A 14,211-nucleotide genomic window follows, 5' to 3' on the forward strand; every position below is an offset into this window, starting at 1 on the left:
CTGATAGCAACACACAGTAATTTCGCCCATATACAGTGTGATATTACTTTACTTGCAAATCCTCTTTCTAATTTGGTGCCAATCATCATTTGCTAGCCTCAAGTCTCTCTAAATGATTATAACTTGTGATGACTGAGTTTAGACTACCACTAAAATATTTAAACAAGCCTTTAGATCAGAGGCACTGTCTTAGGTTTCTGCAGGAGCAGGGCAAAGGGATTTCAGTAGGGGAGGAAGGATTTGCAGCAAGGATCAAAAGCCTGCCCTTGGATCTATTTATTTCAAGTGCAAAATGGAGACAGGAGAGTATTTTAGGACGTTTCTGTATTGAAGGCTTTAGATGTAAATATGTATAAAATAAACCATAATTATTTGGAGGGGCTAATTATTATTACTTCCATGCAAGCAACATTTCTGAAGATTTTTGAACTATCATAGTTAATGACCCACTTGTGCTTATGAGGATTTTAGTACATGTTGGATGTTGCTGAATATTAATAACAAAAAGGTCCCATATAATAATGCCTGTTAGATAAAGTGATATTTAATGAGATACATACAGTAAGAAGCAAAGTAAATGCACAAACCATTGTAGACACACAAGTCACAGTAATTCGTGATGTGTTATATGCATTAGGATGCTCAGAGATCTTAACATTTGGGTTTGTGATTATAATATGCCATTAAACCCTACCATTAAGGCAACAGACCTGTACACACCTACTGGGGATACACAGTTCAGTGGACTTTACTTCTGAGTAAACATGCTTAAGAGGTTGCAGTTAATTGGAAGAAAGATCTGTTGAAATAAATAGATCCTCTAAATCAATATTGTTAAAATTTAGATGTTCTTACAATAGTCTGTTCCCTGTGTTATTGATCTCTCCTTTCTCCTTCTTTTAGGAGCTTTGCGGCACAATTCTGTGCATGTCTGTGTAGAAGTAAGCCTTGCTAAGTTTCTGTGGGCACATGTTCCCAGGCACATGTGGAGTGTAACCTTAGACATCTCCTATGACCATCACAGCTAAGACTGAAGAATGGTTTACGTGAATCTGAAAGCTTGCATATGTTTTCAGGTTTCTAGTGAGTTAATAGTTTAGGGAGCATAAAAAATAAAAAAATGTGCAGATGCATAATGTGATATCTCAAGAGGCTGGGGGAATATACACTGGAGAAGATTTGCTGTCGTTCAAAGTTTCTCTAAGCCTCATAACAAAATGGATTTGTATTGCTATAAAGCTGCTGTAGTTCATGATCCTTGTTATACATGTAATAATGATAAGAAAGCCAGCTGCCTGCATACTGGCACTTTTGATCACCTTGGTGATAGAGATCAAAATCTCCCTCTTTCCCAGGAAAGCAAGCCAGAGAAAGCCTTTGCAAAGCCATGGCACCAAACTGATAGGTCAGTTTCCTTCGGATTTTGATTATTTCTCCTGTTCTTCCATAATTCCTCAGAGCTCTGGCCATTTTCTGGTAGGTCATGATCTTCCGATTTCCCTTGCGTTCCCCCCACAGTTCTGCCAATTTCTCCTTGTGTTTGGAAACAAACTGGAAGACTCCATTGGGCTTATCTAACCACTGGATGCAGTTTGCCAGGTCTGGATTATGGAGAGATTCGTGAAGATATTCAAATAGGCGTAGCTTCTTCCTGCCTATCAGGAAATTTAATAATAATAATAATAATAATAATAATAATAATAATAATAATAAAAAACAGGTCCAATACCTAGCCCCAAAATGGGATATTGGAGACTGGCTGATAATTATCCAACATGGTGGGATTCAAGGGAGGCTTTTTCAATAGAGGTCTTATAACTGCCTCCTTCAGGCATGCTGGAACCATGCCTTGCTGTAAGAAGGCACTGACCACTCCCTTCACCCCTGCTGGCCCTTTTGATGAGCCAGGAAGGACAAGGATCTAGCATCCTTGGGCTGTACAAATGAAAAAGTATCCATTAACACCAGACAAGAAGAGGCCAGTTACATCCACCAGATCTGTATCAACTATAGCATCCAAATCAGAATGGATCCAAGTGATTTTGTCAGCAAAGTGCAGAACGACTTCTTCACAGTGGTCCATTGAGTGGTCTAAATTCTCCTCACGATGGCCAAATTGTAAAATACCCCTGACCCCACATCTCATTGGATGCCAGGATTTGACACCTACCTTTCCTTTCCATTCTGAACAGAGGAGAGGTGCAAACAGCTTCTCTGTGTGAGTGAGCACAGCGGTAGCTGATATAAGTGCCTTCCACCGCCCATAAAATTGATGGGGCATGCCCATATAATTTTGTGGTCCTCTCTTTCTGCTATTTTAGATACCAATTTAGATGTAGCAGACATAATGCCATGCCTCTTCGGCAACCATTTTATGTTATGCCACATCCCCATGGCAGCCATTTTGTGTTATGTCATGCTCCCGCAGCTGCCATTTTGTGACTGGTGCCTATGGTGCTTAGTCCAAATGCCCACTCACCCCCCAAAAGTTGACGAACCCTGATCTAGAATCAAAACAATGCACACATGTAATTTCCAGAATGTTCACAAACCTTTCCTGCCTTTTTGCTGCAAAGGTATGACATACGTCTCTGGATTTTCTGGAACGGTCTGCAGAGTATGGTACTCAGCTGCACCCAGATAGAAATCTGCCTCTGTATTCTTAAAGAAATGTACAATAATAGTGTGAGGAGACATGAAACGGAGTGAAGTTATTTATCTGCTCTCTAGAATTCCACAGTGACCCAAGCTTTCTTCAAGTGAAAGAGCAAAGGTCTGTGAAGCTATGCCTTTGACCTTGCCTCTGATGATGAAGGGTTTTTGGCTAATCCCACAGTGGCTATCTGTTATGGGAGTAGCTGGGGGGGGGGCAGGGAAGGGCAGCTGCCCCCCTAAATCAATAAAAATTCATAAAAATACATAGCAAACTGAGGTTCTATCCCCCCACCCCAGCAAAAGGTCTGCCCCCCTAACAAAAATCCTGGCTATGGCCATGCTGTGTCTCTGAGGTGAGGAGGACTTCACACATAGACTTCTATGCACACAGCTTTCCCAGGCTCTAGGGAAGTCTACATGCAAAGTCTTCCACACCTCAGTTTTTCATGCTAAAGTGAGGATGGTAGGAGCAGGGCAGGGGAAACTAGTCAGGGGTGAGACTTGAGACTCTCTCAAAGCCACACACCTCCCTGGGTCCCGCCTATTAAGTAGTGGGTTGACAAAGCAGACGAGACAGAGATTTCTCCAAGTAGTTCTTTATAAGTAAGCTGGAACTGAACTGAACTGAACACAGCTCAGCCTTTTATACGCAGCCGGCTGCCAACATTGTGAGAACAACAGCTCAGGGTTTCCCGCCTAAATTAACTGACTTGGGCCTGAGTGAAAACTATATACACAATACCCCCTGGTGGCCAGGGTGAGGACTTCAATACATAACACCACCCATCACTGGTCCTGTTCTGCACTCTCCTCCTGCTTTTGCTCAACTGAACTCTGATGATGCCTCTTGCTTGCCTGGATAGAGAGATGTGGGTTGTGTACATGTAGAAACTTCTGATTTTGTGTGACTGGAATATAGCCTACTGAACAAAGATGGGGTATAGGCATCACTTGTTACCTCTGGCCCCACTCGCTATAAGCATGTGGCCCCCAGAAGGGAAATATGGCCCTTGGGCTGAAACACGCTTCCCACCTCTTATGTCAAGAATGCAATAGAATAGAATGCATTTTTCATTTCTCCGCCACCACCCCTGCACTTAAATACTGAGTTTTACTTACTAGTAAAGTCGGTGTTTCACTCCAGCTATATATTGGTTTATCAGATAGGTAACTTGGGTTTGCTTGGAGAGAATGGTGATGGTAAGTCATACAGTTTTTAAAGTCTTCTTGGGGAAAATAAACAGAATATGTCAGCGAGAGGTAAAGAATGTGTAAACGCTCCAGGGCATTCATTCATTCATTTATAATATTTATTTGCTGCCCAATAGCAACATGCTGGGAGGCTTACAGTTATATGCTAAATTGCAACTATAAGCAATAAAATGCTAAGCAGAGTATACAAACAGTTTAAAACTAAGAGTATAAAATAAAATAATCTCCACATGGAGGATAATGCCTGAATAGGGCTGTCCAAAACTCTACTTTATTGGAGAGCTCACTCTGAGATGTGTCTCATTTTACATAACGCAGCCCAAATCCAGGACACCATTTTCCGAGTCCAATATCCCATGCAAGTTGCATGACCCATGCAAGATCATGGACCCAGAAACAACATTTTTGGGGTGCACAGTGCCCAATCTCTTTTTTCCTGGGTTAAGATCATGGCCCAAAATCACGCAAGAGCGAGGCACCCAAAATGGCCACCATACTCTCGTGGGGGGAAATGGGATGTCACAGTTTTTCCAGGGCAGTTGATGGGTATGGCTTACTGTACTGGACTAGGAAGGCCTAGGTTCAGATTTTCACTTACCCGCAAAGCTGAATAGAAGATGGTGCTGCACCAACCATAATTGCCCAGCCAAACAAACCTCACAGGGCTATTGTGCAGATTAAAATGGGAGGGAATAAGTATGCCACCCTGAGGTCTTTCAAGGAATGGACAGGATGTGTGTGGAAATGAAAATATAAATAATTAGATTGAATACACATTATACTCCAGCAATTGTTTGCTGGATTCTTTGTCCATAATGTAATTTACCATAAGTTTTTTTATGCTGAACACATCAGATTTGGGGGACAGGTGGGGAAACAGACAGTGCATCTTTTTCATGTATATTCTGACATTCGGAAATAATTGGAAGTTACACATAATCAGAACCTGGGACTCTGGGCTCATTTGGGAAGAAGAACAGGATAAAGATGTAACAAATAAAATAAAACAAAGCTGGAATATAACTAGTATTGCTTTTTTACCTGGCGCATAATTACAGTCACCATAGGAATGTTGCTGTAACACCTCCAAGGCATCTTCAAGGGCTTGTCCTAGCAAGTCTTGGTCTGTAAAGCTCTGTGACAAACATATAACTGAAAATGTGCAAGATGCAGCTTTGTATACACTATGTCATTATATATATATATTTTCAAAATATCTATTTGGGAGTAGCCAGACTTGCTCTGAATTCGAGGTGGGAGGGGGCATTTTACAGAATGACAAAAAGCCTGCTGCCCAAGTTAGGAGAGCAGTCGGCAGGATAATGTGCAGTTCACCAGGCGCAGCTATCTAGAGACATGCAACCGTTGCATTCATAGTGATGAGTTTCTGAGAGAAGATTTGACTAGGGCTGGGCTGGGTTGAAGTCCATATCATGACAATGCTTTCATAATTTTTGACCTGGTAATATATTGCGAATCATGATGAGTCTATGTGTGCTACGCAAAACTCACAATGTGGGGAAAACCATGAAGCCAGCCAATGCGTCTCTTGATTCCTGCAGCCCCCATTAACTCTGCCAGCTCAGCTCTCCCCGCCTCCTTCAGGGGGCAGTGAATCACAAGAGCAGGCGCTGGCAAAAATCACAATGAGAGAAAAATCATGAAGCCAGCCAACTACCTATTAAACTACAGAATGGCAGACAAAGTTTATATCTTCACCACATTTTGGTAATTTTCGTAAGCGTACACTGCTCTGCATCTGACAGATCTCTAGCTGATGAATGACTAAGCATTGACAGCAATTAAAGTGACTTTATAAAGAATTCCTTGGAAAAAATGGAAAGCTTTTCTCAAAGAAAGAAACCAATGGGTTGCAAACTTACCATTTGTTTTTTTAAAAAGCAAATATCAGATCTTCAAGCCTGTGTGAAAGCAAAACGGCTTTATTTAGAGCTGGAGTTACTGTTCAAAATAAAAAAAAAATGACATTGAGGTGTAATTTCTCTTCCATAATTGATGGCAGATTCCACTCCTATTACCAATTTAGTTTATTTACTTATGCACTTTCCCTCATTTATTTATGGCACAGACTTAAACTGCTTTTTAGTTCCTCTTCCCAGAAAGCTCTGGGAATTGTAGTTCTGTGAGAGTGCTAAGTGTCTCCTAACAATTTCCAGTACTCTTAACATGCTACAGTTCCCAGGATTCTTTGGGGGGAACCATGACTGTTAAAGTGATATAAACTCAAAAGGAGAGTTTTACTTTATTGAAAAAACTAATCCTACTTCATTGCAAGTATGATAACAGTGAACTATGTAAATGCTTTATGGATTTCCTGAATTATATTAGAGAAAACTATTTTGCAAAAATGTAAATATTGGGCAAAAATACATATACAAATGTGTTTACTAGGAGAAATACACACAAAAAAAGCTTACAAATTTTTATGAAGACAATTTTTAAAAAAAAACTGATGTAGAAAGGTGGCGAACTGAATTTAAGATTGGAAAAATGAGAAACTGAGAGAAACCAAAATTCACATATTTACTCATCTCTAGTGATGGGAGGGATACACATTTTTTAAAATAAAACAAACAATGATGTTTTACTGGAGTGTACATAATCACACCCAAAGGACTATGGAAAGACTATGGACAGACTATGGAAAGACTATGGACAGACAGATAGAAAGAAATAAAGTTTAACATTACTGGTGAATTTTGATTTCACTAGCCACAATTATCGTGACTCTGCAATTTGCCATGCACAGCAAAAAAATGAAAACACTGGAGTATTTAAAAACGGGTTGTGACACATCCAGCTGTGTCACAGAGACTGCCCTGGACTAGATACAAAGGAAGCCTTGGCTTCTGCTCAGTGCATGGGATGGAGAATTTGCCAAAAACTGTTGTTCTCCTTGCTGGACAACAAGCTGATCATTTGTCAAAATTCTTTTCTTGCTGACTGTCCATCAAAAAGGGGAAAGAAATGTGCCAGCCTCCTCCTAAGCCTTTAATAGTGATTTTATGAACAGGAATGAGCAAGTGAAGCCTTGTATGGCTTGTAGCTAATATCCGCAGATCAAGCTGCTGTTAAAGGTGACTGTTGGTTAATGTTAGCAAACCTTTAGGGCACAGCAGCCCCTGTCCCACTTCGCACCTGGTCACATTGCAATCAGCTGAAGTCACTGGCTTTAGAAAGGCATCACTTTTTCAGAGAGCTGGTGGTTCAGAAGAAGCGTTGCATACCCTTCAACATTTATCTGATGAAAATAGGGACGTCCCATTCCATAATGATAATTTTGCTATTTATACCACACACATCTTACTGGGTTGCCCCAGCCACTCTGGGAGGCTTCCAACATATATAAAAGCATAATAAAACATTAAACATTATTAAAAAAAAAACCCTTCCTTATACAGGATTGCCTTCAGATAGCTTGGGGGTTGGATAACTCCATACCCTCCAACATTTCTCCAATGAAAATAGGGATATCCTAAGGAAAAGTGGAGGGACGCGGGTGGTGCTGTGGGTTAAACCACAGAGCCTAGGGCTTGTCGATCAGAAGGTCGGCAGTTCGAATCCCCGCGACAGGGTGAGCTCCTGTTGCTCGGTCCCTGCTCCTGCCAACCTAGCAGTTCGAAAGCACCTTAAAGTGCAAGTAGATAAATAGGTACCACTCTGGCGGGAAGGTAAACGGCATTTCCGTGCACTGCTCTGGTTTGCCAGAAGTGACTTAGTCATGCTGGCCACATGACCCGGAAGCTGTACGCCGGCTCCCTCGGCCAGTAAAGCGAGATGAGCGTCGCAACCCCAGAGTCGGTCATGCCTGGACCTAATGATCAGGGGTCCCTTTACCTTTAAGGAAAAGTGGGACATTCCAGGATCAAATCAGAAATCGGGACAGCTTCTCTAAATGAGGGACGTCCCTAGAAAATAGGGACACTTGGAGGGTCTCGAGTTGCCATTTATCATCCTGGGCATTCAGTTATATGTGGGCAGCTGCTGGTGTCCACACAGCCCTGTAGGATGCACTGGAGCATATGCCCAACTTCCGCCCATCCTTGCTGCCATGGGACCCCTTGCTTGGCATTAAGAAAATAATAACAGCTGAGGTGCTGCTGCTAGTAGCCACCACTTAGAATAATAGAATTGTAGAGTTGGAAGAGACCACGAGGATCATTTTGCAATGCAGGAATCTTTTGCCCAACGTGGGGCTTGAACTCACAACCCTGAACTTAAGAGTTTCATGCTCTACCAGCTGAGCTATCCCCAAGTTATCTTGGCCCACCCAACTACATTCTGGCTGCTTGCCACACACATCACACCCTCCTCACCCCTGGATGTCCTCACTCAACAGCCATACGTTTGAATGGGAGCCAAGTGATAGTAGGCGATAAAACAGCTAAAATCTTTCAGCACTTATTCTGGAAACACTTACCTAGGAAACGGCACTGATTCAAAGTGCACAGGAACTGCCTTATAGGCAACACAGAAGAAAATTAACTCCACAGAGGGGCTGCGTTTAAATAACCCATTTTGGGGAAGTACTGTAATTGGGGATTTCTCTTTAAAACAAAAGATGCGGCACACTGCAGCCTTAGCTTTAAAAAAGCGCTTTTGCCGCCTTTTCATGAACAAAGGGGAAAAGCAGAAGAGGGAAGTTTCTTAATGCTAGGGCAAGCATGAAGGTGGACCCAAGGTTAGCTATTCTGTTGGAAAGAAATGGAATCAATGCTTTGAAGAGAAGAAGAAGAAGAGTTTGGATTTGATATCCCACTTTGTTACTACCCGAAGGAGTCTCAAAGCGACTAACATTCCCCTTTCCCTTCCTCCCCCACAACAAACACTCTGTGAGGTGAGTGGGGCTGAGATACTTCAGAGAAGTGTGACTAGCCCAAGGTCACCCAGCAGCTGCATGTGGAGAAGTAGAGACGTGAACCCAGTTCACCAGATTACGAATCTACCGCTCTTAACCACTACACCACACTGGCTCTGAAATGGAGGAGGATTTAGGCAGTAGAGGCTGGTTCATTAGGACAACTGGGGCATTGCCCCACCAAGCTCTGTCTGCCCTCAACCAACCCCCAGATTCCTGCCCCCTTGCTTACAACCAACCAACTGCAAAAAGAGAGAGAGCTTTTGAACTGGAGGGCTAAATGCAAAAGAGGACAGCTTTAACAGTTGGTAGTTCCACCAACCTGAGAAGTTCTGGGTGGTCCTGGCCCAGGAGAAAGCATTATCTGTGGCAGCTCCCCAGTTGTGGAATTCCCTCCACACACAGCTTCATCTGGCACTTTCACTATACAGTTTTCTGTGAATGCTTGAAGGTGTACCTCTTTAAGCCTTGGACACTTGAGATATATATATTTCGTGTGACTGCAGTTTCTTTTAAACTCTTTTTAATGTTGTGTTTTAAATTCATGGAGTTGCAGAGCTGAAAGGGACTTGGAGGGTCATCCAGTCCAATTCCCTGCAATGCCCTGGGACTTTAAGGTAAAGAGTGGGAAATGAAATGAAATAAAAATAATGTAGAAGAGAGAATACATCCCTTGTCATTTTTTCTGTATCCCTGTGTATGCTTGCAGATATATGTGTGTGTGCATCTATATGTACACACAAACATATATCTTCCTATATACATATAAATGTAAGACTGTTGTCATGCTCTGTAGTTTGCGGCAATGGCAACTCCAGTATGATGAGCAGCCGGCAAGAGAGCGGGGAACAGTGCTGGTGCCAGGCTGCCCAGGCAGGAACGGGGTCAAAGGCGCTTCTCAGAGCAGTTTAGCAAGCTGTTCTGAGAAGCACATGTCTTTATTTGAGCATGTGAACTTGAGCACTGAGCCATGTACCAAACGGCTGAACATCAGAAATGAAAAATCTATAACTAAAAGGGGGGGGGGGGGAGAGAACAGAGAGAAGGGAGAGGGAATAAGAGAAGGTCCTGTTTTATTGTGAAAACCCTAATGGGCAATAGAGAGAGAGAGAGAAAGAATGCACTTTCCTGTTTCCCACCCTCAAAGCCTAGGCCTGTGTGAGCCACATACTTCAAGCACCAAAAATAGTTAAACGGAAGGAGTTTTGAAAATGTGAGGCATGATGACTCGGCATGGGATTTGGAACCAAAGCTGACTGAGCAGTAAATTTCCTATCAATCTGCCATTCTCCTTTGTAAGTTGTTCAACCGAACTTAACAAGCAGGTTCTGTCTAGTGTAAGAAGCATGCTTAAGACCAAATGAAGTGCTTTTAATTCTTGTTGAATTCTGCACCCAACAAAACACATGTTCAAACTGTTTATGGAAATCAATGGGGATTAAAATGGCTCATGTTTGGCCGGATTATGGACAGTCTTTTGAAAGCCTTGAAATGGCTGAAGACACAGAAGGCCTTTTGATATGACTACAGTGGTACCTCTGGTTACGTACTTAATTCGTTTCGGAGGTCCATTCTTAACCTGAAACTGTTCTTAACCTGAAGCACCACTTTAGCTAATGGGGCCTCCTGCTGCCGCTGCGCCACTGATTTCTGTTCTCATTCTGAAGCAAAGTTCTTAACCCGAGGTACTATTTCTGGGTTAGCGGAGTCTGTAACCTGAAGCGTCTGTAACCTGAAGCTTATGTAACCCGAGGTATCACTGTATCTGGTAGCCATGGAGGGAGGTGGGGCATTTTGTGTCTGGACTCTTGTATAATATATAACTGATTGTATAGTTCTGGTGCTAAACTCTCTCCCACCCCGCCCGCCCCCATTTTCTCTGCTGGTTAAAAAAGTTTTATGCAGCCATTTATTTGTTTTGTTCCTGTAATATAATATTGCCTTCTAATTATTCTACTTCTTGTGACCTACCCAGGGAGCATATGTTATTTGATAGTTTATATATTGGGTGCCCCCAGAATTTGCTGCCTGAGGCATTCACCTCATTTTACCTAATGGTAGAGCTGGTCCTAGTTTCACATTGACCACACTCTCCCATTTTATTATATTAGTGCAAGGGTCAAGTTCCAGAAGGAACTTGGAGGGGCTGCATGAGCACATGGAAGGGATTTCTGCAGCACACACAATGCATGTTCATGCACACCCATCATATACATCTCCCCAATGCCACAAGGTAGCCTTTTTCAAGGATAAGTCCTACTCAGCAGTACTTCTCTGGCAAATGCTTCCTTGGCACCATATAACCCAAGGCAGTGCCCTCTGTTGGGAAGTCCCATTGAGAAGGGAACAATTGGAAACCGCAACAACGAGGAACAGATCTGAACAAACCATTTTTTTTTATTTTAAAAATGCTTTACTTTTCTTCAAAGATGCTGAGAGCATAATTTCTTCTGTTCATTTCCTAGCCACCGTCACCCCAAAAATACACCTAGCCAAGCATATTTGGATTAATCATCAATCATTTTTTTAAAAAACGTCCCACTGTTTTGCACTTGGTTGAAGTGCCACATTTAATATTATATTTTGCTCCACTCAAAGAGGATGCTCATCTAAAATGCACATAAATCCACAAGGAAGTCATGAGCGGGGCATATTCCCCTAAAATGTACATCAAAGGTGGCCTTCCAGATGTTGAGGACCACAGCGCCCATCTTCCTTGGCAGCTGGCTGGAGCTGATAGGAACTGGGGTCCCAAAACACCTGGAGGGTCACAGGCTCCCCAGTCCTGATATACATTTGTTACACCAAGAGGACCAAGCAGCCTTACAGAATAGTTGTATGCATGTTTACTCAGAAACCCTACAGTGTGCAACAGCTTTATAGGCAGGAAGGTTGTGCATAGGATTGTAAACTTCAGGTGTAATTTCATACCTTTATACTTGAAAGTAAAATCTACTGAAATGAATAGAATTTACTTCTGAATAGACATGTATAGGTTCTGTTGTTAGCAGTGCTTTTTTTCTTTAAAAAAATATTTAGGGGTACTCTCATTTTGACTCAAAAAAAATAAATCACCATTTTATAGTTCAAACTGGAAAAAATAAATACAGTAAATGGACAAAAGTACAAAGATTCACAAAATGTTTAGGGATATGCGTACCCCTGCGTCCCCCCAAGAAAAAAGCACTGGTTGTTAGTCTCACTCTGGTCATGTGTCCAACCATTATTATTATTTTTAAAAGTAGCTTTACTATGCTTATTTACCTAAAACAATGTTTTGTTTATACATTGTTAGCATCTCTGGGTGGCTTGCAAAAAAAGTTTAAATTACCATAAAATAAATCAAACCAAGAACATTAAAATCCCCCAAGATTTAAAAAAGCAGAATAAAAGCAGTCAAATGAATTTTAAAAACACAAAGCAGCATAAAAGCAACATCCAGAGGATTTAAAAGCCTACAAGAATTAATAAAAAGACTATAGCTGGAGCTAAAATGACACTAAGGCAAGCATCCCTGGGAGAACATTCCACAGTCAAGGAGCCACCACTGAATAGGCCCTTTAGGGTAGTCATGTGTCCTACTTTACAGAACAGTTCTTTGTATGAAGGAGCCTTCTGTCTGTAGGGCTGTGTGGTCCAAGTCTGCTTGAAAAATTAAAAAAAAGCAATGGAGAGCAGTTGTATTCTCATTTTGTATTTTTCTGTTGTGAACTGTCCTGGAATCTTCTGATGGTGATGATGATGATGATGAAGAAGAGTTTGGATTTGATATCCTGCTTTATCACTACCCGAAGGAGTCTCAAAGCAGCTAACATTCTCCTTTCCCTTCCTCTCCCACAACAAACACTCTGTGAGGTGAGTGAGGCTGAGAGACTTCAGAGAAGTGTGACTAGCCCAGGGTCACCCAGCAGCTGCATGTGGAGGAGCAGAGACGCAAACCCAGTTCACCAGATTACGAGTCTACCGCTCTTAACCACTACACCACACTGGCTCTCATGAAGAGCAGTGTACAGATTTAATACATAAATAATAAATAAATAAAATGAAAATATTAAGAAGTGGGTTCCCAACTACATGTTTTGGCCAAAGGCTCAGGTATGAAAAGGTTGGAGACGATTGATAATAATAGCTGGATATGCCTCAAGGTATATTCCATATGAAGACAGGAGTGCCTGGCGTGCTCTGGTCCATGGGGTCACGAAGAGTCGGACACGACTAAATGACTAAACAACATATTCCATATGCCTGTGAACAGTTGCCTGTTAGCTAGTGATCCCTGGATATCACTTTGCTGTAGCAGCTAAGAAGATCTGGGTTTTCTCACTACCTGAATGGGAGACCATCTGGGAATGTGTGCTGCTTTGGATTTCACAATGGGTATAAAAGTAAGGAAATACAGTAAATAGTATTAGTTGACCTCATTTGCTGGGCTGTGTTAAAGATTAATGGGTGAGGGAACTTTGCATCTCAGGAGAGACGTATTCACAGTGCTGGTTTTAAAAGAAGCAGCTAATCCAAACAAAACCTTGTTTGAGAACACGGTTGCTATATTTTCTCTGTGTATCTTTTTCAGTGAATGCCTGGGAACCGGAAGCAAGAAGACACAATCATTGCTTTTGTAAGCAGCAAACGTTCCATCCATCAATTCCTCAAGTTGCTGTGATGTACGAAGGAAAGACACTAGCTCCACAATGTGGCCTTTTTGTAGCACTGCATCTGATTTTGTGTGTGGTACACACAAATGTCATATATTTCACTGATGTGACAGTCATATATTTCACTGATGTGACGTAAGCATATATTGAAGAACCCCACTCCCCGTCACACCTGAATTTTTCTGAGTGTGTCTCCTTCACACTATTTGATTCTCAGTCATCTGACTAAAACTTCCTATTCTGACGCTGGTGAATCTGCTTGATTCCCTGCTCAGGGGGCAAGTTTTTTTGGGAGCTGAAGTACATCATCATTACTGCAATGCTTTGTATGTGGGGCTGCTTTTGAAGACAGTTTGGAAAATGCAGCTGCGTCAGATTGGGACAAGATGATCTGAAAGCATAACACCAATCCTGGCACAACTGCATTGGCTACCAATTCATTTTTGAGCCCAATTCAGAGTTCCAGTTTTAATCAATAAAGCCTTAAGTGGCTCAGGACATCAATACCTTGGTAATTGTGGGGTATGAAATGACAGTCTATGTGTTGTATAGGTGCTTTGCATTTACTGATAAATTCCCTAGAAATGAAGGGGTGCTTCTAGAAAGGGGTTAATATCACAGATGGGTCATTCTGATATCACAAAGGGTCATTCTAGAGGGTTTGAGGGTTTGTGGCTTGAAAGTCAATCACCACAGTGACAGAAATACTTCTTTGCTTCATTGGCAACAGTTTTAATTTATCAAGTTTCCCCTAAAAAGCGTAAACCTGGATTAAATTGGGAGGGGAGCAATATGTGTTCACATTTTGAT

General features: G+C 41.9%; 1 protein-coding gene across 1 annotated transcript; it reads right to left on the minus strand.

The window, feature by feature from the left end:
* Nucleotides 1–528: 528 nt before the first annotated feature.
* On the minus strand, nt 529–6,419 carry SPIC (Spi-C transcription factor; the record flags this gene model as incomplete). The annotated part of the gene is made up of 6 exons (XM_083401193.1): nt 529–1,655; nt 2,553–2,661; nt 3,775–3,933; nt 4,466–4,473; nt 4,909–5,019; nt 6,416–6,419. 6 exons carry the CDS (start codon nt 6,417–6,419, stop codon nt 1,201–1,203), a joined length of 846 nt encoding a protein of 281 aa, XP_083257319.1. The 3' UTR covers nt 529–1,200.
* Between the last annotated feature and the right edge of the window lie 7,792 nt (nt 6,420–14,211).

Source organism: Podarcis tiliguerta (genome assembly GCF_965153285.1).
Source record: "Podarcis tiliguerta genome assembly, chromosome: 10".
Lineage (NCBI taxonomy): Eukaryota > Metazoa > Chordata > Lepidosauria > Squamata > Lacertidae > Podarcis > Podarcis tiliguerta.